This window comes from Peromyscus leucopus, chromosome 13, assembly GCF_004664715.2.
Source record: "Peromyscus leucopus breed LL Stock chromosome 13, UCI_PerLeu_2.1, whole genome shotgun sequence".
NCBI lineage: Eukaryota > Metazoa > Chordata > Mammalia > Rodentia > Cricetidae > Peromyscus > Peromyscus leucopus.
This window is the reverse complement of record NC_051074.1, coordinates 62,413,306-62,435,658: the sequence shown is the minus strand read 5'-3', so window position 1 is coordinate 62,435,658 and position 22,353 is coordinate 62,413,306. Positions and strand designations below refer to the sequence as shown.

Sequence of the window (22,353 nt, the reverse complement as noted above, 5' to 3'; positions counted from 1 at the left end):
GCCTGACCTCGTGCACTTTGCACTTCCTGTGAACTCACTTCCTCTTCTGATCTTGCCCTCACTCCTTGCGTGGCCATGAGCTGTGGCGGGCTTGTCTCTCCACCACCATGTCCTGTTCACCAGGCTGCAAGTGCCTTCCCAGCAGGGACTGTGTCTGGTTTTTCCCTGGGCCTTTTCAGGCTAGAAGAAATGATTTGGAGACATTCGCTTGACACATTAGTGATTTAGAAGGACACATGGCAGTGGGAGAGGGAGGGGCTGGTGAGGGAGCATCCGTAGGCTAATAGAAAGCCACAAATTGCATCATTGACCAAGTGCCATGTGGTCATGTTTTTTTCTCCCTTCCTATTACACTTTTAAAATTAATGTAATTCTTAGTGAAAATTATATACAAAGCGTCTATCTGACTATGATTAAGGTAGGACATGAAACAAAGCAAAAAAATTGACTTATGAAATAAACATACTCTTTTTCCAAACATGAAGCAGATGCCATGGTTATTCTGCCGTTCATGTTACTTTTCGTCTAGCAGTTGGAAACTGGCTCTATAAAATTCACAATATTTAATTTCTTGTGTCTTAAGAGTGGACCTGGGCTCTGTATTGCTATATAACCTAGGTCAAATGCCACTAAAAGGAATAAGTAGTCTTTGATTCTGAGCTTGTGACACCACATCATTGTGTTTTGATTTGAGTAGATGGGAACATGGGAGTATTACGTTTCATTCACTGCCTAATATGGAGTTTGTAACAATAGCTCAATCAATTTATCTGCCAAGACCAGTACCCTAGTTTATATTCTTGATTTGAGAGTGTATTATACCCTTCAGGGAGTTTGAAAAATATCTGAAATGGGAAGGTCTCATGATGGAAAGGACCCCCCCCCCCCCGCCCCGTGTGTGTGTGTGTGTGTGTGTGTGTGTGTGTGTGTGTGTGTGTATGTATGTGTGTGTATGCGTGTGCGCGCACAACAATCTGTTCTTAAATTAGCTACACACTAGATGGGCTCTAGGTAGTGGGTATGCAGTGTAAATTATTCATGGCGGCACATTGTTGTGTATTATGGGTAAATGAACTGCCTTTCTTAATTACATTGAAACAAAGGACTAAAAATGAGTTAGCGTGCTATTTTCTAAAGAACATGCACTGTTTTGAGACGAACTTACAGAGTCTCTCTTTGACAGGGCAAATACATGGATATTGAATTTGACTTCAAAGGCGATCCATTGGGAGGCGTGATAAGTAACTGTGAGTATTTCACTTGGCTCTTTATAAACCAGTTGAGAATAATAACCAAGCATTGTAAATGGTGCACCATTTACCATAAAACATTTAAATACCATGATGGAAGAGGTGGGAAGAAAAACATTTACTTTCCTAAGAATATTTAACCGTTGCATTTCAGATTGCTTTACAATTTAATGTAAAAATATATATGTATATACGTGTGTGTGTGTGTGTGTGTGTGTGTGTGTGTGTGTGTGTATAGTTTGTTTGTTTTGGTTTTTTGAGGGAGAACTGTACTATCTTCCAAACAGTCCTCAAAACTCATGTATCAGTATGCTTCGCTAAATGTTGTTAAAGATGAATTTATTGTTACCTTTGGAAAACTATCTAGAAATCTGCGCAAGTATTTGAACTCCATATCTGTACTTTATATTGGTCTTTAAGCCCATCTAACAAAATCTATTCTCTGATTAAAAATAAAACCTGAGGAATTTATTAATTAATTTTGTGGTGCTAAGATAGAAGAACCCAGGGCCTCACACACAAACTGGGCAAGTGTACTGAGCTCGACCTCAGCCCTAAAATATAAATAGTTGATTTTAAATGAATAACTTTTTAAAGGAAGCAGTTATCTAATACAGTGAATAGGCCTATACTTCAAATGTTATTTTGAGAAAATGTGACCTCTTTTCTGGGATTTCTAGATAATGGAAATGTAATGTAGCTCTTGGTAACACATGGACTCATTAGCCTCCTTCTGAGTGTGACTGGAGTAAGGAAATGAACGGGACTGGGCCAGGGCTGCTCAGTCGCTCCAGGTCCAAGGTTTGTGGAGTGTCGGGGGTGAGCACGCCAGCGTGACCGGCTTTGTGTGCCTTCACAGCCTCAGAGCTGGACGCCACAGCACTCCCCGAGTTTCCTTCGCCTTTGATTTCAAGTTTCATTAGTTTGGCGTTCAATGATAACTCAGGGGTTTCTGTGCCCCCAGCTGTTACCCTGATATCCTCCTGTCCTCCTGAGTGTTCTGGGTTTTAGGATCACAGGACCAGACCTCCCCAATGCCTAGTCACCCCAGAGTGCTATAGGGATTGTTAGAATGAAAGTAAGTAAGTCGAGATGTAGGAAAGACAGAGCTGTCTCAAGTGTCCAGACACCTTCATTGGACGTTGCAATGATTTATAAAAATTTAAATTATGCATACGTGTATGTCTCTACATGGGAGTGCAGATGCCGTGGTGGATGCCAGAAGAGGGTGTTGGAGCTCCTACAGCTGGGGTTACAGGTGGCTGTGTGCTGCCTGGCGTGGGTGCTGGGAAACTGTCTCGTGGCCTCCGGAAGAGCACCAGGCATTCTAACCCACCTGTTCAGGAGCCATCCCTTCATCCCCAGCATTCCTTTCCAAAGTGGTCCACGATATAAAACGGGGAAGTGATCTGGTGGAAGAGGAGATGGGTAGCCAAGAACCCTGGAGTCGCCAGGGGTTTGTGAGCTCTTCCTGATCAGCCATAGGGTCAGAGGGATGCTGTGCAGAAATTGGTGTTAGGAGTTATTTGAGCATACCATGTAGCCAGAATTGTGGGGTGTGTTGGGGTGGGGGAGGGAAAGAAGAGAAAGGAGAGGGAGAAAGAGAACACACACATATATATACTTATGGATGTTTATGAGTGTGTGGAGGTCAGAGATGGATGTCAGGGTCTTCTTCATTCACTGTCCACGCTCTTTTCTGAGATGAGATCTCTCATTGAACCTGGCGCTCATAGATCTAGGCTCGACCACTGGCTAGCAGGTCCCAAAGTTTTTCATTTCTCTCGTCTCCGCAGTGGTATCACAGGCACATGCCATGGAGCCCGGGTTTTTATATGAGTCCTGGGGATCTGAGCTCAAGTCGTGTGCCTGCGTGGCAAGCGTTTTATCAACTGAGCCATCTCCCAGCCCCAAAGTCACTGAATTCTCAAACAAAATTTTCCCCGTCCTTCACAGAGAGGGCTAGCGTCTTCTCATCTTTGAAATTAGGGGAGAGGTGAGGTGAATGAAGTCTGTGGTTCTTCTCACCTCAGCGTTTTACAGTTCTTGCCTGACTTGAGTTCTCGTTTGGGTTTGCCTGACCGCTTTTGTATGCTGGCCCCTGTGATTGCACGCGCCTGTAAGAGTGTGTCGTTGTGAGGGAAATACCTTAAAGGGAAAGTTCAACTGTGAAACGAAACTGGATAGGATGCGGCAGTCTAGAGGACGTGATTTTGTAAGCCGTATATGGTAGCAACAGGACTTATGTAGCCTGCAGATGCTCCAACCAGAATCAGATCACCCCTGCTGGCCTGCAGAGGTGGACTCTGCAGTACATGGCGGCTGGTGAGGGCTGCCTAGGAAAGGGGGTGGCTTCAGTTTAAGACCACCATTTTCAGGAACAGTTCATTTTAATTCCGCAAGCTGCCTATAAATCTTAGTGCTTTCTTTTTATAGGGCGGATTAACTCTAGTTATCGTGTTATTAGTGCCAGTTATGGCAGTAACTAGTTACGACATCGATGGTAGCGTCAGGTTCATCCCTTCATTACAGAACTTGGAGCTGAGCATTCTGGAATGATTTAATCAGTACTGTTCTTGAGCATTCTGCGAAGACCATTAGGAGTTACTTCGTTATTAGTCTGAGAAAATAACTTTGGATTTAAATTTGAAGTTCAAATTTTTAACAGAAATGTCTCCCTGACATAAGAATCAGAAGAGTCTTACAGTATCCATGGAGAATAAATACTACTAAACACTTCCATTAAGGTTAATACATCTGTGAATGAATTTCATATGGTCTTGGTTACCATTTGTTCCCACAAGAAAATTATATTGAAATTTGTGAAATGGGAACACCCTGGTATTTAAGAATATCCTTTGCTTTAGAGAGGAAAGGCACACATTAGTGGTGGGACAGGAAATTTCACTCCATGTAGACAGGGCTGACTCATGGTGGTCATGGGAGCTGCCAGGCTGACTTCAATGCATGGAAATCAGTGGGTGAATCCCCTGGAGTTCCTGCCAGACCATGACAAGTTAGCTTCTTGGAGGCTGGAGAAGAGCACAAACTTTGCTTTTTTTTGTAGAAGACATAACATTGCTTCCTTTCCCAGCAGCCCCTAGGACAAGCACAGCTTGTTACAGGCTAAAATGATTACCCTGAGAGGTGTAAGAAGTCTCTAGACAGTTGTATGCCCCAGAAGTAGGAAGCACAGGCCGCCAACTCATCTCCCTCTTCCTAAAAGAGGTGTGCAATAAAATCTCAGTCCGGAACACACTTGAAAGTTACAGGTCCCTGAGGGCGGTGTCCTTGGGAAGGAGGCATAATTAGAATGGGAGGTGGCAAATGCCTTCTCGAGTAGAGAAGATAAAACGCGGAAGCCTGTGCAAACCTGGAATGGCATTTCTCCTGGTTGGTTAAGGCTTGTTGGTTACATGCTAAAGTGCTTATGTTTGAAGAGTTTTGTGTTATGAACTGGAACCTTTGAGAAACCAGTTTTCTTCTTCCTTCTTTTATAATATTCCCAGGCACCTTCTTAAATCTGTGGTGCTTAGAAGCAGTTTAGACTGTGGGGAGACACAATCTAAATCTCACGGGTTTTTATCTGCCCAGAGAATAGCACAAAGCGGAATCCGCTCTTCGATCAGGTTCCAGTTTCAAGGGGACCGTCTGAGGTGACAACCCTGGCTGCCCTCGCCCATCTGGGTGTCAGGAGGAACGCAGGCAGCCCTGGTGGTCCTGTTCATTGTCTGGGGCCTTGGCTTCATGAGCACAGCTCTTACTGGTTTTTCATGTGATCACTGGTGTCTGTACAGAGACAGCAAGTTCCTGCAGCTCCCTGTGTCTTCACCCTTGGAGTGAGACTCGTTCGTCAGGCTGGGCCAGGATTGGTTAGTTATTAGCTCTATAAAGTGTTTGTTGTGGTGCCTGGCACATAGCAAACCCTCAATAAATGTTTATTTTCCACTATTAAATACCAATTTGTTTATTGTCTATATAGCCTTTCACCAAATACATATCCTGGAAGCACAGAGACAACCTATTGCCGAATAACCAGCAACTAAATAAATCTGACACTACGCACACACACACCACATACACACACCACACATACACACACACCCCCCACACATATACTACAAGCGCGCGCGCTCGTACACACACACACACACACACACACACACACACACACACACACACACACTGAATATCACATGTAATTTTATGCTTTTGAAAAACTCCAGATCCGGTAGATAATTTTATCTCTATATTTTATTTTTTGGTAATACTGGGGATTGAATTTAGGAGTTAGGCTTATGCACTCTGCCACCAAGCTGAATCCCAGTTCTTTTCTCCTGTTTTACATGCTCACGTGGCAGACAGCATGGGGGAGTTGTACTGTGTGCATCCTGGGGAAGGAACTCAGGTTTCCCGGCATGGTGGCTTGCCCTTTTTCCCCTCTAAGCCATTTTATGGCCCAGCAGTTTCGTTTTCACAGCCACAGTTGGATCGATTTCCAGGAGTGGCCACAGTAAATTCTCATTCTGTGTCCACACCTGTGGATCGTCCCAGTCTCGTTGACTCAGGGCCTGGCCATGAGGTTTGTAGTCTGTGGAACAATTATCAAGGGAGCCTAGCCAGACTTGGAAACTGGCTGCCTGGTGGAGCTTGCCGCTGCTCTTTCTGGACTCTTGCTTCACTACAGCGTGGACAAGCATCTGTTTGGGACAGAAGAGGGTCCTGGAATGAGCTGCCCAGTGTTTGTCTGTCTATCAAGTATCACCCAGAGAGGCAGGAGCAGGCCCGGGCCATTGGCCATGCTAGGCTCAGACCAGAACTCCTCAATGCTTCAAGCTACTGAGCTTTAGGGTGCTTTTTTACACAGTCCCAACCAACCCACGAAGGCATTTTGACCATGGAAATCCAACTGGAAAAGAGAAGGCTCTGTGACAGTTTAAGGTGAGATTGAAGAGGGAAGCCTTTGGCCTGTCCCCTGGACACGGAGGTGTGCTGGCAGCCCTCCGGCAATTGGAAGGCAGGAAGCCAGGGATGGCACTAAGTGTTCATGGCTTCTCCTTGTGGCCATTGTCCCATCGGTCTCACTGGACTGAATCAGAACAAAGCCATCGTGTAGGGGAACCCAGAAGGGTCCGTGCTCCTCATCCCCAGGCCTTACTCTGCAGGTGTCCCTCCTCCCGCCCTGAGGAGCAGTGATGAAGTGAGTGAGGCTAGGGACTTTCTCCGGGGAGCGTCCTCTGGAGAGAAATGAAGGACAGAAAATGAACTGGCCCTCCGCAGAAGGCAGAGATGGAACCATGCTTTTGATTGCTTTCCTTTCATGTTTCTTTTGAATTTATGGTACAGTCGTTTCCTGGTTTTGTGTGTTGTCTCCCTCTCGGTGTATTGTTTAACCTCTGTGTGGTATAGTTGTAGGACATGGAACATGATTTTACTTTTTTTTTTTAACATTGTGTGAGATTTGTAGCTTTGATCTTTTGTATCATAGCTTTGGTTTTATTGATGACAAGTCATTGATTAGGAGTTCACTGCCCAATACAATTCATTCTTACGGAATCTGGTCTAACTTGTTTCTTGACACCAGATGCAGGAGGTGGATTTGGAGAACACTGTAGATCAGTGGTTCTCAACCTTCCTAACGCTGTGGCCCTTTAATACAGTTCCTCATGTTGTGGTGACCCCCAACCATAAAATCATTTTTTTTCTACTTCAGAACTGTGATTTTGCTACTGTTATGAATCATAATGTAAATATTTTTGGAGATAGAGGTTTGCCAAAGGGGTCATGACCCAGAGGTTAAGAATCACTGCTGTAGAGGATTCAATCAGTTCTTGGTAGCTGGTGAGTATCTACCTACGAGTAAATAGTGTCTGCTTCTAATCTGCCTTCTTTAGACCACAAATCATTAAAAAGTTAGGATAGAATGTTATCTTGTTTGTAAAACTAGGCTGGGTTTATCCACATTTTGCTCTTTTTCTCTAAGTGTGTATGTGGTGTACATGTGTGCGTGTGTGTTTGTGTGTGTGGAGACCTACAGTTGATGTCAGTAGTCATCCTCAACTGGTCTTCCACCTCACTCATTGACACAGTGTCTCTCAAGCAACCTCCAGTTTCACCAGCATGACTAGTCTTGCTCGTCAGTTTGTCTGGGAGCTTCTGCCTTCTTAGATATAATTACAAGCATCCAGCTGTGCCCACCACCTCTTCCGTGAGTCCTGAGGATCCAATCTCCAGCATTCACATTTTTTAAAGGATAGTATTGACTTAAAATTTATGCCCTAATAGAGAGGTAAACCATGTTCATATTTAGGATTTTCCAGTGAAAATATTAAATTCTGCTCAGTAATTCCTAGTTATTGGGTTGCTGGAGGGGAGGTGTAGGTGATTGTCTAAGACAGGAAGAAAAATGGCTAAAGTCTTATAATACTGATGGTTACTCATAAACAGGCCCGTGCTGTGTGAATTAGCCGTTTGCTGTAATGATGAGACATAAGTCCATTAGATACAACTCTGAGATGTTTTCTCCCAGTGGTCATTTTGGACACCCGAGGGAGGGTGTGGGGTCTCTGGGGCAGTCCCATTCTGAGTCGCGGGCTTGCAGTATTATCCTGTCCTCATTGGTAAAACAGAGACAGATGAGTCTTCGCAGGCCTTCATCAAGAACTTGACCACTTATTCTTATTTCCTTTTTTTTAATACTAACTGTAGTGGCAACCACTGGTGAGAATTTAATTTTGTCCTTAACTTCTAAACATCTGGTGGTTTGGATGGACGGTTGATATAAAACCTTTCCCTCCTGTCCATCCGGGCAGTGACTGGGAGAGAGGGACACCGAGCACTTCAGTGGGGATGAGGGACACCGGGGACAGTGGGGATGAGGGACACCGAGGACGGTGGGGATGAGGGAGAGGACAGTGGGGATGAGGGACACCGAGGACGGTGGGGATGAGGGGAGAGGACGGTGGGGATGAGGGGAGAGGACGGTGGGGATGAGGGACACCGAGGACAGTGGGGATGAGGGAGAGGACGGTGGGGATGAGGGACACCGAGGACAGTGGGGATGAGGGAGAGGACGGTGGGGATGAGGGGAGAGGACGGTGGAGATGAGGGAGAGGACGGGGATGAGGGAGAGGACGGTGGGGATGAGGGAGAGGACAGTGGGGATGAGGGAGAGGACGGTGGGGATGAGGGAGAGGACGGTGGGGATGAGGGAGAGGACGGTGGGGATGAGGGAGAGGAGTGGGGATGAGGGAGAGGAGTGGGGATGAGGGAGAGGACGGTGGGGATGAGGGAGAGGACGGTGGGGATGAGGGAGAGGACGGTGGGGATGAGGGAGAGGACGGTGGGGATGAGGGAGAGGACGGTGGGGATGAGGGAAAGGACGGTGGGGATAAGGGAGAGGACGGTGGGGATGAGGGAGAGGACGGTGGGGATGAGGGACACCGAGGACAGTACCCACAGCTTCTGCCTTTCCATTCAGGGTCGCTGCTTTTTCTGGGAGAAAGATTGTGTATAAAACGACATTTTTTTCCCAGGCTTTCTAATCCATTCATTTTGCCCCAGGGTAATGAGAGTTTTTGTTTTCTTCTTCCCAACCCTTTCATTCTTTTTCCTCATTTTAATTCTTTTGCCTATTTTAAAAAGCTTTCATCTTCCAGTGAGTGCAATCATGGGTGTTTTCTTTCTTTCCCAGTTTGCCTAGGAAAAGTGATCTAAGAGACAGGCAGGCACATGTACATCTTGTGAATTAGCTGGTCACATTTCAAAAGCAGAAAGTGAAGACCAGGTTATTTTGTTAGCAGTCAGTTGGTGATGGCCTGTTAGGTAGGGGGCCAGTCCTGGTCCCAATGTTTCTTTGTCCCCACTCCTGTATGGCTTAATACGTTCATCTTGAGGTGCAGCGGCATTGGGCTGTCTGGAGATTCTCACATGTCAGCTGCACCAAAGATCTGACATCTAGTCACAGCTCCTCTAAGTCTCCCGCGCAGAGGCCCAGCCAGTCCTGCAGAAGCTCCTCAGGCGGAGAAGAGCTGTGCCAGGGTTTCTTCTGCTTCCATTCATTCAGGGCACATTTAAGTGAATTACCGTGGTCAGGTGAGAAGTCCCTACAGTGAGTTGAGTTGATAGTCTCTGCTTTGAGTAATTATTTGATATGGCTTCACGCTGTTTGATTATGTTGGTGCCTGCACATTTAGCACAAACCACCAACAGGGAATGGTTCCATGCATTAGTGAATTATTTGGGGGCAAACATCTCCTCTAATTACTTTTCTACCTGGAAGCTTATGACTTACATGAAGAGTCATAAAGAACCTGAAATGGGCTCTGGGGTAATAGAGCAGGCATTGTAAGTAGTAAAACCTTCAACTGCTTTGTAATAAAAGCTTCCTCATTTTGTGAGAGAGCTGCTTAGTGAATTCATGGATTTCATCTAAAGTCCGGCATTTTCCAAACGCTTCAGAGTTTTACATCTCCCCCACCTCCCGAAAAATTACAGAGCCTAATAAACATGAACTCCAGTAACTAAAGCTCTGCGTTCAAGTTCTTGTTAGTGTGGAATGCGCCTCATTTTTCTCATCTATAAAGTGGAGGTGACAGAGTCAACCTCAGAGGGGACACTCAGGGCTTCGTATGCTCACAAATGCAAAGGGAATTGAAATCCTGCCTCTGCTTCTCTTCTGTCCCTTTCCTTTTAAACACATGCCGTGAGTCATGTTTGAATATGGTCATCATTACTTCCTGACCGTATCAATGCATTTGTGGGTCAAGAATACATTCAGTCAACATTCTTGGTCACGTTGTTGGCCTTTAACTCACTGATGGTAACTGCCACGGATTCCACAGCCATTATAACTGAATCTGACAGCCCTTGCTGTTTCTACATTCTCCACTGTCCGAGCATTTCCAAAGGGGCCAAACGCCAGGCTAGGTAGTGTGCTGCAATTGCACAGCTCTGCCCGTGTGTCACGTGCTTTCTGGGGGTATTATTTTCGTCTCGAAGCATGGGGATGACTGTGTAAGGGCCACCAAGCACGTTTGTCTCCGTGACCAAGGTGCCACCATTACCGTTAGGTGAGGAGCCAGCTTGGGAAGTGCCCGGCGCTTATGGGATGTGGCAGGGCTTTTAGGGATCTGAAAAAGCCTGGAGTTTACTCTGCCTTCCTCAACCTCGCTTTTTCAGTCAGGCGTGTGTCATGGTGCCCGGGTGGCGGTCAGAAGATTCCGGGTGTTGGTCCTCGCCTTTGTTTGAGGTGGGGTGTCATAGTCACTGACACAGTACCAGGCAGCTGACTGATGGGATTTGGGGGATTCTCCTGGCACAGACAGGCCCTGCCACATCTTGGTTTAACTTGGATTCTGGATATCTGAACTCTGGTCTCCGTACACGCCCGGCAAGGGCGCTGACCACTGAACCATCTCCCCGTCACCTGGAAAGATGGTCGTGCCAGTTTGTGTGGTGCAGTCCCTGATGCGTGTGGAAGAAGGCCTTCGCTGATTCCCGAAGAGTTCCCGGTGCCCAGTGGGTGGTGATGCCGCGGAAGGAATTTGTGTGTGAATGGACAAAGCAGAATACAGCCCTTGTTTGTGTTTCTCTTGTGGTCAGTTACTTCCTCCTAGGCGTGGGGATTTCCTTGGAGGATTAGCTCCTCTGTGAGGAATCTGCCCGGCCTCTTTGTTCCCAGGGTTATACAGGACTGTTAGGGTCTTTCTGAAGCTTGAGTACTTGAGAGGTAAAAACGTACTGTACTTTCACCTATTTCTCTTTGTGCGCTCATGTATACGTGTTAATTGTGTGGAATTTCGTGTTTTTAGAGATGGTGACTATTATACACTGCTTTTACCCCTGAGTTGTGTTGATCTGTGTTTTTACTTTTTACCCCCTCCCTCTTCCTCCCTAAAAGTCTAGGCTTCATTATTCGTCACCACAGTTTGGGGACATCACATCCGCCCAAGTCTTGTGACAACTGGAGATGAACATAAAATATCTACAGTATCTCATTTCTAATTTTTTTTTTTGTGCTTAAATATTTTGTTCTTTTTCCGGTTGGCTTAGTATAGATCTTGCATCCCATCTCTTCGTTCTTACAAACAACCTGATGTATTTAGAACACTCTAGGTTTCCCATTCACCGTGGCTACATTGTTAAATTCTCCCCACCCTGCCTCCTCCAATGCTTTCATACATGCTACAAATACAAATGAAGAACATGAGTGAACATTCCTCGGGAGCCTTCCTTTTAACCTCACACCCAGCTAAAGAACATTTGGGTTTCTGTGTGGTTAGGACACAGTGTATCGGTAGTATTAGTAAAGAGAACCAATGTTCTAGAAGGTCATCGCTACAGTGTCATATAGCTGAAAGGGGAAATTTATAAGGATGCATTTGAAAATTAGCTCTTGCCAGCAGAGCTCAGATGCTCTTTGTGCCTCTGGTGAGGGGTTAGCGGGACTCCAGGCAGGAGGAGACTATAGTTCTGTCGCAGGGACTCATTTCTGGTTTCTTCGTTAGTGTTTCATTTCTGGGTGTGAAAACTTGATGAGACCTTAAGTTGAAGAGATGAAAAAGTGTCTGGAGTCCTAAAACTTTGATGCTCTAGAAAACCCACTCTGATTCTTCCAAAAGGTGAAGCGCATGTGTGGAAGCTGGAAGCCGCGCCCCATCGGATGGTCTGATCTCAGATCCAGGTTCCACCGATGCCCCTGCCTGGCTGCTCAGCTGTATGATGATGCCTGCTATAACAAGACACTGTCCAAGGAGTACTTACACACAGAACCTGGCAGCTTGTTTTGTAGCATTTTAGTTACTATGTGGAATCTGAATGCATACATTTTGATGCTTACATGTGTAACATTACATTTTTAAGACTTTAATATGACCATTAAAAACTTGAGAGGAGCCAGGGCAGTGGTGGCGCACGCCTTTAATCCCAGCACTCGGGAGGCAGAGGCAGGCGGATCTCTGTGAGTTCGAGGCCAGCCTGGGCTACAGAGTGAATTCCAGGACAGGCTCCAAAGCTACACAGAGAAACCCTGTCTCGAAAAACCAAAAAGAAGAAAAAGAAACTTGAGAGGATACTAGTATTGAGAGCTATTCTCTTGGATTTGTTGGAAGGAGCCGCTTCAGTCGGTGGTTTTAGTTGAGTTGTGCCTTCAAAGTAGAGCTTAAAATATAATTTCTTTTATTGTTTTACTAGTATAAAATTAATGAAAGAGGAAGCAAGTACAATGTGTTTGAAAGCAAAATGAATTCTATGCAGTTTAATTTTCTTCGTTTTTTCCTTAGATCTTCTGGAGAAATCTCGTGTTGTTAAGCAGCCAAGAGGTGAAAGAAACTTCCATGTGTTCTATCAGCTGCTCTCTGGAGCCTCCGAGGAGCTGCTCCGTAAGTCTGTGTCTCCGTGTGCTTCTTACGCCGCCGCAGCGTCTCCTGAAGCATTCTGTACAGCCGCACGTTCCGCATGCTTCCCCCGCCGACACTTTCATTTCATCCTGTTCTGTTTGCGTCTGCCTCACCCCAGCATTTCTTTATATTTCTGTATCTCACAAGGGACCGAGCCGTACACCTCAGATGTCTTAGGGGGCCTTAGGGTGGGGAAGGTCCTCTCACAAATGTAAAATCAAAACGGAAGAAAACTGGCAATGTGTAGTAAAGAATTATATAAGAAATTTCTAAGTGAGGATTTAAAAACCACGGGGAATGGGATGGGCAAGGTGGCTCAGTGGGTAAAGGCACTTGCCTCCAAGCCTGATGACCTGAGTTCCATCTCCTGGACTCAACATGGTTTAAAGAGAGAGCCAACTCCCACACGTTGTCCTGACCTCTACACCCTTACCATGATACAAATGCATGTATGTACATACATGCACTCACACATGTACAGTAAATAAATTACTGTAATAATTTTTGAAGTCAGAGGGAAGATGTTGGCAGCCACACAAGAGTTAACAATCTGACTTTCAGAGATTTTAGAGAGTTAATATAAGTTCGCAAGGAAGTTACCCAGTAGCTATTGGACATCATCAAACAGTTCAAAGAAGAAGAGCTATGGGAAGTCATTCACATTCTGGTAGACACACTCTACTCGCTACTTTTCTTACTTCTGTGACTAAATACTTTAGGAAGAAGCCAGGTAAGAGCAGGAAGGTTGATTTGGCTCCGGGTTCCAGGGATACAGGGATGACAGAGGTAGCAGCATTGATTTGGATCCGGGCTCCAGGGATTCGGGGAAGACAGAGGTAGCAGCAGTATTCACACTTGTAGCAGTGGACGCGCCGTGTGGCTGCACACATCTGGGCAGACCAGCAGCACAGCGAGGTGAATACTGGTGTTCATGAGGCTCACTCTGGGCCCCGTGGGTGGTGCACCCACATATCCAGTGTGTCCTTTCTCTGTTTAGCCTCTCTCAAAACATCTGGAGGTGTCTTAGATGATCTAAATTCAGTTGACAATGAAAATTAATCCTCATCACCATGCTCTCTAATAACCAACAAATGTACACTTAAAACACACCAAATTACCCACTAGGTATATATTAGCAAAAGCGTGAAAAGGAAAAGCCGGGAGGATTGTTCTGATATCTAGACCTGCAATCTACTGATCTAATGAGTGCCTGTGAGGGCCACTAGCGTCCTCCAGAGAATCACAGAACGATCGGAGTCTATACCCTGTCTTACCACCTCTTGGGATAAATCATAATAATTCGTAGGAGTCCAAAGCCAATTTATATGAGGGACATTTTCCACTCCCTTGTGTTTAATCCTACATTACAGTATTTTCCAGTGACAATAAATGTGCCACAGTAACAAAAGTGGGTTTAGGAGAACACTACTATTGATCTTTGTGCGTCAGTTCTTATTATTGATTTGTTACATAATATGAAAGTCATTTTATCTGAAGGGTAAAAAATGCAGTCGGGAGGAAGAATACATTTATTGAAATAACTTATCAGTTTGTGTGCATGACTCCACAGACAAGCTTAAGCTCGAGCGGGATTTCAGCAGATACAACTACCTGAGTCTGGACTCGGCCAAAGTTAATGGGGTGGATGACGCTGCCAATTTCAGAACTGTCAGGGTAAGAAGTGTCTTCGCTGCATTTTAAAATGGGTAACCCCACACTGCTTAGCCAGAGCTGCTTACAGTTCAGTTTTCTCTGCGTTATAATTTACGCTCCCCCAGGTTAGACGCATCCAAGAATTCATTATGTTTTTATTAGTTTTGTTTTGCATTGGCTCCGCAGTCACACGAGGTTGTGAAGGGCGTGTTTACTAGAGCGTGCTATTTCTACCATTTGTAAAAAGGAGTCTTCATCTATTGTTCTGAGCTTGACACTCTGTGTGTTGAAAAATCCCAAGTATTTCTATAGCCAAAGTTAATTCCCAAATATGAAAACTGCTCTTGGGTCCTCTTAAAGTTGAAAGTATTTTTAGGCAGAAAATCGTGTTTTTACGCAGATTTAGAAAACGATGTACGCATCAGAAGAATCCAAGTTCCTCATTCATTAGAAAAGAAGCCGGCGTTTACATAATTCTGTTTTCTGTCTCTAGGTGGCTTGCACTTTCAGAATTGCTCCTGTTATGACATTATGGTCACTGGGATTTATTTCCGAATGAGGCAGCTGGGGCTTTGGGGGAGAGCGGGGAGATCACGTTACAGACGAAGCGAGATTGGCACCCCATAATTGTTGAGGCTTTAATGAGGAAGGTGTGGGGTCCTTTCCTTGTTCTTACTGCTCGTGTATATGTTGGAAAGTCTCCGTCACAGAAAGTGCACGTGACTCTCACTGCTGTGTAAACTAGTGACTCTCACTGCTGTGTAAACTAGTGACTCTCACTGCTGTGTAAACTAGTGACACACACAGGGAAAAGCCCAGTGCCAGCTGCGCTCAGGACGAAAGCCCTTGTCCGTCAGTGTGCCGTCGTGTGTAAACACCGCATATGGAAGCCATAGTCTGGGCGGGATTTTGTTTTTAGACTCCAGTCCAAGGCCAGCTCTGCCCGGCACATACTTGGCACTCGGGGCACATTTGTGAATGAATGCGTGTCCCTTGTACCCTTGGGGGCACTTCACCTTTGCACGCCGGTGTTTTCCACATCTGTTCAGTAAGCAAGGCTGTTTCCGTTGATGGAGGTTGTAGGAACATCTTGTTTGGTCTCTTTCTAGAAGCAGAAGCCCCATGTGAAAACAAAACAAAAATACGACATGTATGGAAACCAGCTGGTTGATTTGAAAGGCGGGGGGTGGGGGGGGTGGGGGGGTGGGGGGGGGGAGCTGGCTCAGCCCCTTCTTGTGTACACAGCTCTGCCATTAAGTGTGCCTGGAGCCTGGAAGGCTCTTAAGTCACAGTCTGGAACCACTGAGCAAGATAATTGTTTTGTGCTTGGCTTTTTTTTTTTTTTTTACCCCAGAAATAAATCTGTCATAGTAACCGTTAAATTTTATTATCTGTTAAAAATGAGCAAACAGCAACAACAAAACAAGAGCAGGTACAGAACCGTAGAAAGAAAACAGGTGCTTCTCCTCTCCCCCAGAACGCCATGCAGATTGTGGGCTTTATGGATCACGAAGCCGAGGCTGTCCTGGAGGTGGTAGCAGCCGTTTTGAAACTGGGGAACATCGAGTTCAAGCCCGAATCACGAGTGAATGGTCTGGATGAAAGCAAAATCAAAGATAAAAATGGTAAGTCCGGGGGGTGGGGTGGGGGGGCTTGGCTTAGGGAGCTGGCTCTGAACTGCCGCCCAGTTTCTCATCTAGAAAGCAGACCTGGGGCTTCTCCTCGGTCTGAAAAAACTCAGCGGTGAAACTAAACCGAAACGCCATCGCCGTGAGGTGTTCCCGCTTCTCTGACTCATGCGTGTGTCCGTACTGAGTGTGGTGTAGAAAGAACAGCTGAGGACTTCATAGTGATGAGGAGTAGCTCACTGTTGGTGCCTCTCTTCCTCTGCTCCCCAACAGAGTTAAAAGAAATTTGTGAATTGACCAGCATTGACCAGCTGGTCCTGGAAAGAGCGTTCAGTTTCCGAACAGTTGAAGCCAAGCAGGAGAAAGTTTCGACCACGCTGAACGTGGCTCAGGTGGGTGAACTGTAACATGCAGAAGAAACGTTTTCTCCAGTGGCGAAACTTTGATGTGAGGTGGTACTTTGCAGACAGTTACCTTGTGGTCAGGCTGTGTTCCGCATGCTGTTCTAGGCCTTGAAACACTAAGGAAAATTAAACAGATAAGGGTCCCCATCCTTAGCGAGCTGAAGATTAAGGTGGGGGGTGTTGGAGAGGAGTCACTAGGTGCAGTAAATAGTCTAGCAAGCAGCAGTCGCTCAGGACAGTGACAGAAGGAGCAGGACAGAATAAGGAAGATGGATGTCCACAGGGACAGGAAGGGAGGTCGCTCGGACTGAAAGTGGGCTGGGGGCCACACAGAGCATCCTGCGGAGATGGGGATGATCTGCCTCATGTCTCACCGGGTCCTTCTGGCTGGATGTGAAGAGCAGGGCCCAGGTGAGACAGAGTAAAGAAGGGCAGTTGGGTAGGGCACTCGCTAATCCAGAGCCAGGTGGTTGCACTGGAGCCAGAGCCTGCGACCTTTCCGGACCTGCTTTGAAAGCCGAGGCTACAGAATGGCCGGCGTTTTTAATGCAGTGTAAGAGGAGTGAAGGATGATGGATTCGGTGTTGCAGGGGACGAGAATCGGTAGGCAGGAGGAGCCCAGATGGTCAAACTGGACTCTCTTTCTTCCGTGATGTGCTTCCACTGTGCTACTGAAGTCTTCCTGAGACACAAATCTGAGTCGCTTCTGCAGATGTGTGTATGGTGTGAGCACACTCAGGCATCTGGAGGCCCTGTGGGGTGAACCGTTTGTTCCGTGAGTTTGACATTTTCCCTACCAGTCAGTGCTGCTCTGGGCTGGAATTAAATGGCTCATGCAGGACTTGTCACTCAGGTCTGCTTCCTTTACTCAACGGTGTCCTCTGGTCTCAGCCTCCTTGCAACCAGCCACAGGGCAGAGCTCATCCAGACCTTCTGTTCCTTTCCTGCTGCTTTCTTTGTATCTCTGTGGCTATGGAAATGCTTTGCCGTATGGAGATTTGGATTGACTGGAACCCGGCTACTCTTTCCTGTAAATGGTTGTCTCTGCCTCCAGATCTCTCAGGGTCAGCTGACCCCTCAGTCAGAGGGTGGGCAAGTGACCGCATGGAGGAGATGCAGAAGCATGTGGGGCACAAGCCCCAGCTGGCTCTGACTGGAGACACTGAGACTAAGCAGAGCTTTGTGGAGAGATAGGATTTAGATGAGAAAGAATGGACAAAAAACGCAGGTTTGGGGCCCATGTGCCGGTCGCTGTCAGCCAGCCTGGGCTCCAGCTTTAGTCAGGATTCACAACATGGCTGGGAAAGTCAAATTGGGCCCGGAGGATGTGTGCAGTGGGGTCTCGGACCTGGACACTCATCAACCATAGCTACCTGGGCGGCTTGCTTATGTGTGTGTGTGTTTGGCTCTACCTCCCGAGGGGTGGGTTATGTGCTTTGTCTGATACAAGGCTGGCTGGCTCATTCGTTCGTCCGTTCATTTGTTCGTTCATTCATTCATTCATTCATTCAGCCATGTCTCCCGAAGGGTGGGTTCTGATACAAGCAGAGGTGCACAGCTGCAACGTCACATTTGAGAGCCATCAGATTTGGGCAGCAGCCAGAGGAGTTGTCCTGTATGAAGCAAAGCCATGAAAAATCCCGTGTTTCAGGGGCCGTGGAAATATGTCGCTTTGGGACCCGCTCTCGTGGTGTTCTCCTCTTGCTTTTTATTCGTCCTCTGCAGAAGGCAGACCCAGTGGCTCTTGTTGGTAAGGTTGGTTGCGTGACCTCGTACCATTAGGCAACACTCCCCCACGTCTCTTAACCCTCTGTCATGAGAGATTTGGCTCTGGGCAGCTCAGCTGGAGACAGCTGCTCTTCGGTGTGGCTGGGGCGTAGGTTTCTGTTGGAGGGAGTCCTTTCGTTAGCCTTTGCTCACAGCTTCAGCCTTGGGTTCCAGGAGCGTCTTTATTGCCCTCCTGCTTCGATTTCTCCCAAAGCATTTAGACCTTTCTCCAGACATGGAGACTGAGATAATGGAACAAGGCAGAGTCTGTAGTCCAGAGTCTGCCCGATAATTCTCTCCTTAGCCTCCAGGGCCCTCTGTAATCCGACCCTCCCTGCGTGACTTACCTCAGTTAGCTGCGGCAGGGTTTATTTTTACTTGGTGTCTTTCCTCTTGCTTGCCCCTCATCCATATGCCATTGCTCATGCCTTCTGCCCATCTATGGGGTTCACGTGATTGTACTCTACCCAAAGAGATTTCCCTGGTTAAACAGGCTCCTAACGCCCATTTCCTGACCTCTTCTTTCTCTGTGCTCTGGCTCTTCCCTCTGATTGGGTCTTTACGTTTACGTGATCTCTGCTCTGCAGCAGGCCCCCATCTGTGTCCCACCTTGGTTAGTGAGCACTTCCCATCCCAGGCCATGCTTGATATTAGCCATCTCAGGAGTCGATTCCACAGGGGTTTTCCTCCGTGAGCATCAGGCGGCTGCAGAAAAGTGTTTTCACAGTGTGCTCAGGGTCTGAGGGGGTGAATCATCAGCCTCGGTGTTTCCCCTCATTTCCATACGCCACCGTAGTGATCCTTCAGTGGGAACCGATGTTCCTACTCACTCGGCTTTCTAGGTCAATAGTATAGAGAGCACATGGTTTGATTCAGTTCCAGAAGTCTGGGATGTCAGAATAGCAGTCCATGGTGCCAGGTACAGCTTCGTAAGCAGATTTTATTTGAGCACTGGATAGTTTGGCTTTTATTTTAATTGCTTTCAAATTTAGAGTTTGCATGGTTTTAACCTAGAATCCATCTTCCAGCCCTGCAGACCCCCCACCCCCCACCCTGCTTCCTGTTCATTTCAGTTTGAGACTTCTGAAACAGGGCGTTTGTTTGGAAGCTGCAAAGAGGAGAAACACTGGCTGTGACTTTACCTTGAGAGCTTTAAAACAGCACGCTGGAACGTGTTGTCACCCAGTTCTGCTGCACATCCCAGGGTGCTGCTCTGTCAGGTCAGAGGGTGAGCAGCTGGGTGACTTTAAGATGGGAAAGAAAGGGTTATTTGCAAGAGGAAGAGAGAAAGGATTAAGAAATGACCGTAATGGACACCGGTCATAGAAATGGATACCTGGACGTCCTAATGTGGACAGACTCCCCATGCTTCCAGGGCACTCGAATCACATATTTTAGGAGAGAGGAAACCCACAGAAAGGGTGTTACTCAGGGAGATGGGCAGCTAAACTCTCTTTTGGCTGCGTACTGTGTTTTCACGACAAGGATTTCTACTGTGGGATCTCACTGTGACCTTAGGGTCTCTCCTTTTTCCCTTACCTCCCCTCCCCTCCCCTCCCCTCCCCTGTCCTCTCCTTCCCTCCTTCTCTCCCCCGTCTTCTCCCCCTTTTCTCCCTTCTCCCTTCTCTTTCCTTTCTCATTTCTTCTCCCTGCCTTCCTTCCCTCCCTCTCCAGTTTCTAGAAGATTTTTTTAGGTTTATTCCCTACTCCTGATTTCCGTGCTCTCTGAGACCTGCGGGAAAGGGGTTTAGTATTAACTGGGAAGTGAAGTGGAGGGAGGGAGGTGCTCTCCTCTCACCAAGCATGTGAGTGTGAATATTGTTACACTTGCTATAAAAAAAAAATGCAGCAAATATTCCACAGCCCAACAAGCTGTGCTCTTTATAAAGTAAAAATGTACTGATTTATTTTAACGATAATGCTTGACTCACGACAGAAGCTGTAGGGTACACACAAGTAGCAGGTGTTTTATAAGAACATCTTTCCCGTCCCAAGAACAGTTCTTCTTGGGCTGCTGACAACCAGGCTGGCTTAAACCTGTCATTAGTACATGGGTGTACACTCAGACCCATGTATTCAAGGACATTAGGTTCTCTCTTCAAAGTTGGCATTCTCCTTCCAGCCTTTGGATTCTGGATCATTAAGATAGATTGTATGCGCGTGCGTGCGTGCGTGCATCTGCGTGTGCATGTGTATCTTCTGCTTGTATGTGTCTCCTCACTGTGAACAGCTTTAAAATATATGAATAAGCACATAAAAAATACTTTACCTTCATAAACTTACAAAAGCTCATTGTAGAAGAAATATTCAAAGTTGAATGAAAAACTCTAACTTTAAACCGGTAGACATGCTGAACGTTACATTCCTACTTGTTTGTAGTTCAGGAATTTTTGAACTTATTGATACGGGGTGGGGAGGGGAAAGAGTGTGTCAGCGCCGCAGATGTGGTCAGAGGCTAGAGCGCAGCTCGCCTCTTGTCCCCACGTGGGTCGGGGGATTGAACACAGGCTGTTGGGCCTGGTGGCCATCTCACTGGCCCTAGTTAGGAATTTTATATCTCTCCAGTGGTCTTCTTAAGGTATCCTTCTCTTCTTTTAATCTTTTGAAATATCCTAATTATTTTATCAATCATGCTTCCTCTTTCTTTCCTCCTTTCTTCCTTTCTTCCTTTCTTCCTTCCTTCCTTCCTTCCTTCCTTCCTTCCTTCCTTCCTTCCTTCCTTCCTTCCTTCCTTCCTTTCTTTCTTTTTTTGGTTTTTCAAGACAGGGTTTCTCTGTGTAGCCCTGGCTCTCCTGGATCTCACTCTGTAGACCAGGCTGGCCTCGAACTCACAGAGATGCACCTGCCTCTGCCTCCTCAGTGCTGGGATTAAAGGCGTGCACCACCACCGCCCGGCCCTATACTTTTTCTTTTTATGGCTTTAATAGAAGAATTGGGTTTGTAACTGAAGAAAAACTAGATTTGTTGATTGCTTTACTCTGAGCTATTTTATTTCCTTCCCTTTGTGTGTGTGAGGTGGTGGTTACTGTGTTAAGGATACAGCTTATTCCGTTCCTTTCACGTAGCAGTATTTAGTTGCTTAATTCCACAGTAATTCTTCTGTAGTAACGGTGTAACACATCTCTCTCGTGAGTGTCTGCTTTCCTAGTCTTGGTATGCACGCCTGCTTTTTCATTGTTCTGTAACACTGGGAAAAACTTCCGTCACGTTTGTAATTAATTTCCTGGGGTGCAGAAATGTAGGCCTGGCGAATCGTTGGCCCGATTCTCTGAAAGTTTGACTCCTCAGCCAGTGTATCATAACAATTGCCCTGAAGAGAAATTTGAAATAGCCTGGGTATTTTTAAAGCACTTTCGTTATTTCATAGACATTAAGCGTTGTGGTAGTTGATAGTGTTGAATTGTTCTTTTTCTTCTTAATAGGCTTATTATGCCCGTGATGCCCTGGCTAAAAACCTCTACAGCAGGCTGTTCTCATGGTTGGTGAATCGCATCAATGAAAGCATTAAGGTACTGGATCTCTGTAAGACACCCTGTGTAATAAATAAATGGTGAACATTAGTAAACAGTGCAAACATTGAAAAAGCTTAGTTCTACAATCAGGCAGTTGATGGCCACCTTCAAAGGTGATTCCTTAAGGTGGATCAATCTTCAATGAGTTGGGATTTGCCAAGGTTTTGTTTCTCCTGCTTTGCCAAGTTCTCTGGGCCTCCCTGGTGAACAGACTAATCGGATGGTCATCTCAGGCCTCATTGGTGATCAGACTAGTCTGATGGCCTTCTGAGGCCTCCCTGGTGACCAGGCTAGTGTGATGGCCTTCTGAGAACAGCTAGCCGCTTTCTGAGTAGTTACATGCACTTCACTGAAAAGATCACTTTTTCTTTTAGGTACTAATAGTTCTTCATTAAAGTGAGGGTATTGGACAGGGTGACCGTGAAGGCTTTGCTTGGTCAGAGTCCGTGACTGTCTGCTTAGGAAGGAAGCCCCGCTGGGGCCTTTGGTAACTGCATCATTATTGCTAAGTTTCTGAAAGATTCCACACCAGTACCCTCACCTGAGTTTTACCAGAACAACTGAGTCGTTGTTCTGGTCCAAAGCAGATGTGCAGATCTGCACTTCTTGGTTGCTCACAGGGTTTTGTGACGCCTGCATTAACTTATTGATATGAAATATTTTTTAAGGCACAAACCAAAGTGAGGAAGAAGGTCATGGGTGTTCTGGATATTTATGGCTTTGAAATATTTGAGGTAAGT

At 46.3% G+C, this 22,353-nt stretch overlaps 1 protein-coding gene across 10 annotated transcripts in view; it reads left to right on the top strand.

Moving 5' to 3' along the window:
- The window catches only part of Myo1b (myosin IB), a 178,763-nt gene that overhangs the window by 109,086 nt on the left and 47,324 nt on the right, over nt 1-22,353 (top strand). For all 10 annotated transcript variants that reach the window (XM_037210425.1, XM_028886602.2, XM_028886647.2 and 7 more), the window contains exons 7-13: nt 1,184-1,247; nt 12,533-12,631; nt 14,220-14,323; nt 15,780-15,927; nt 16,204-16,322; nt 21,524-21,610; nt 22,282-22,347. In XM_037210425.1, coding sequence (XP_037066320.1) covers nt 1,184-1,247; nt 12,533-12,631; nt 14,220-14,323; nt 15,780-15,927; nt 16,204-16,322; nt 21,524-21,610; nt 22,282-22,347 — 687 coding nt within the window. The remainder of the gene's footprint in view (nt 1-1,183; nt 1,248-12,532; nt 12,632-14,219; nt 14,324-15,779; nt 15,928-16,203; nt 16,323-21,523; nt 21,611-22,281; nt 22,348-22,353) is intronic.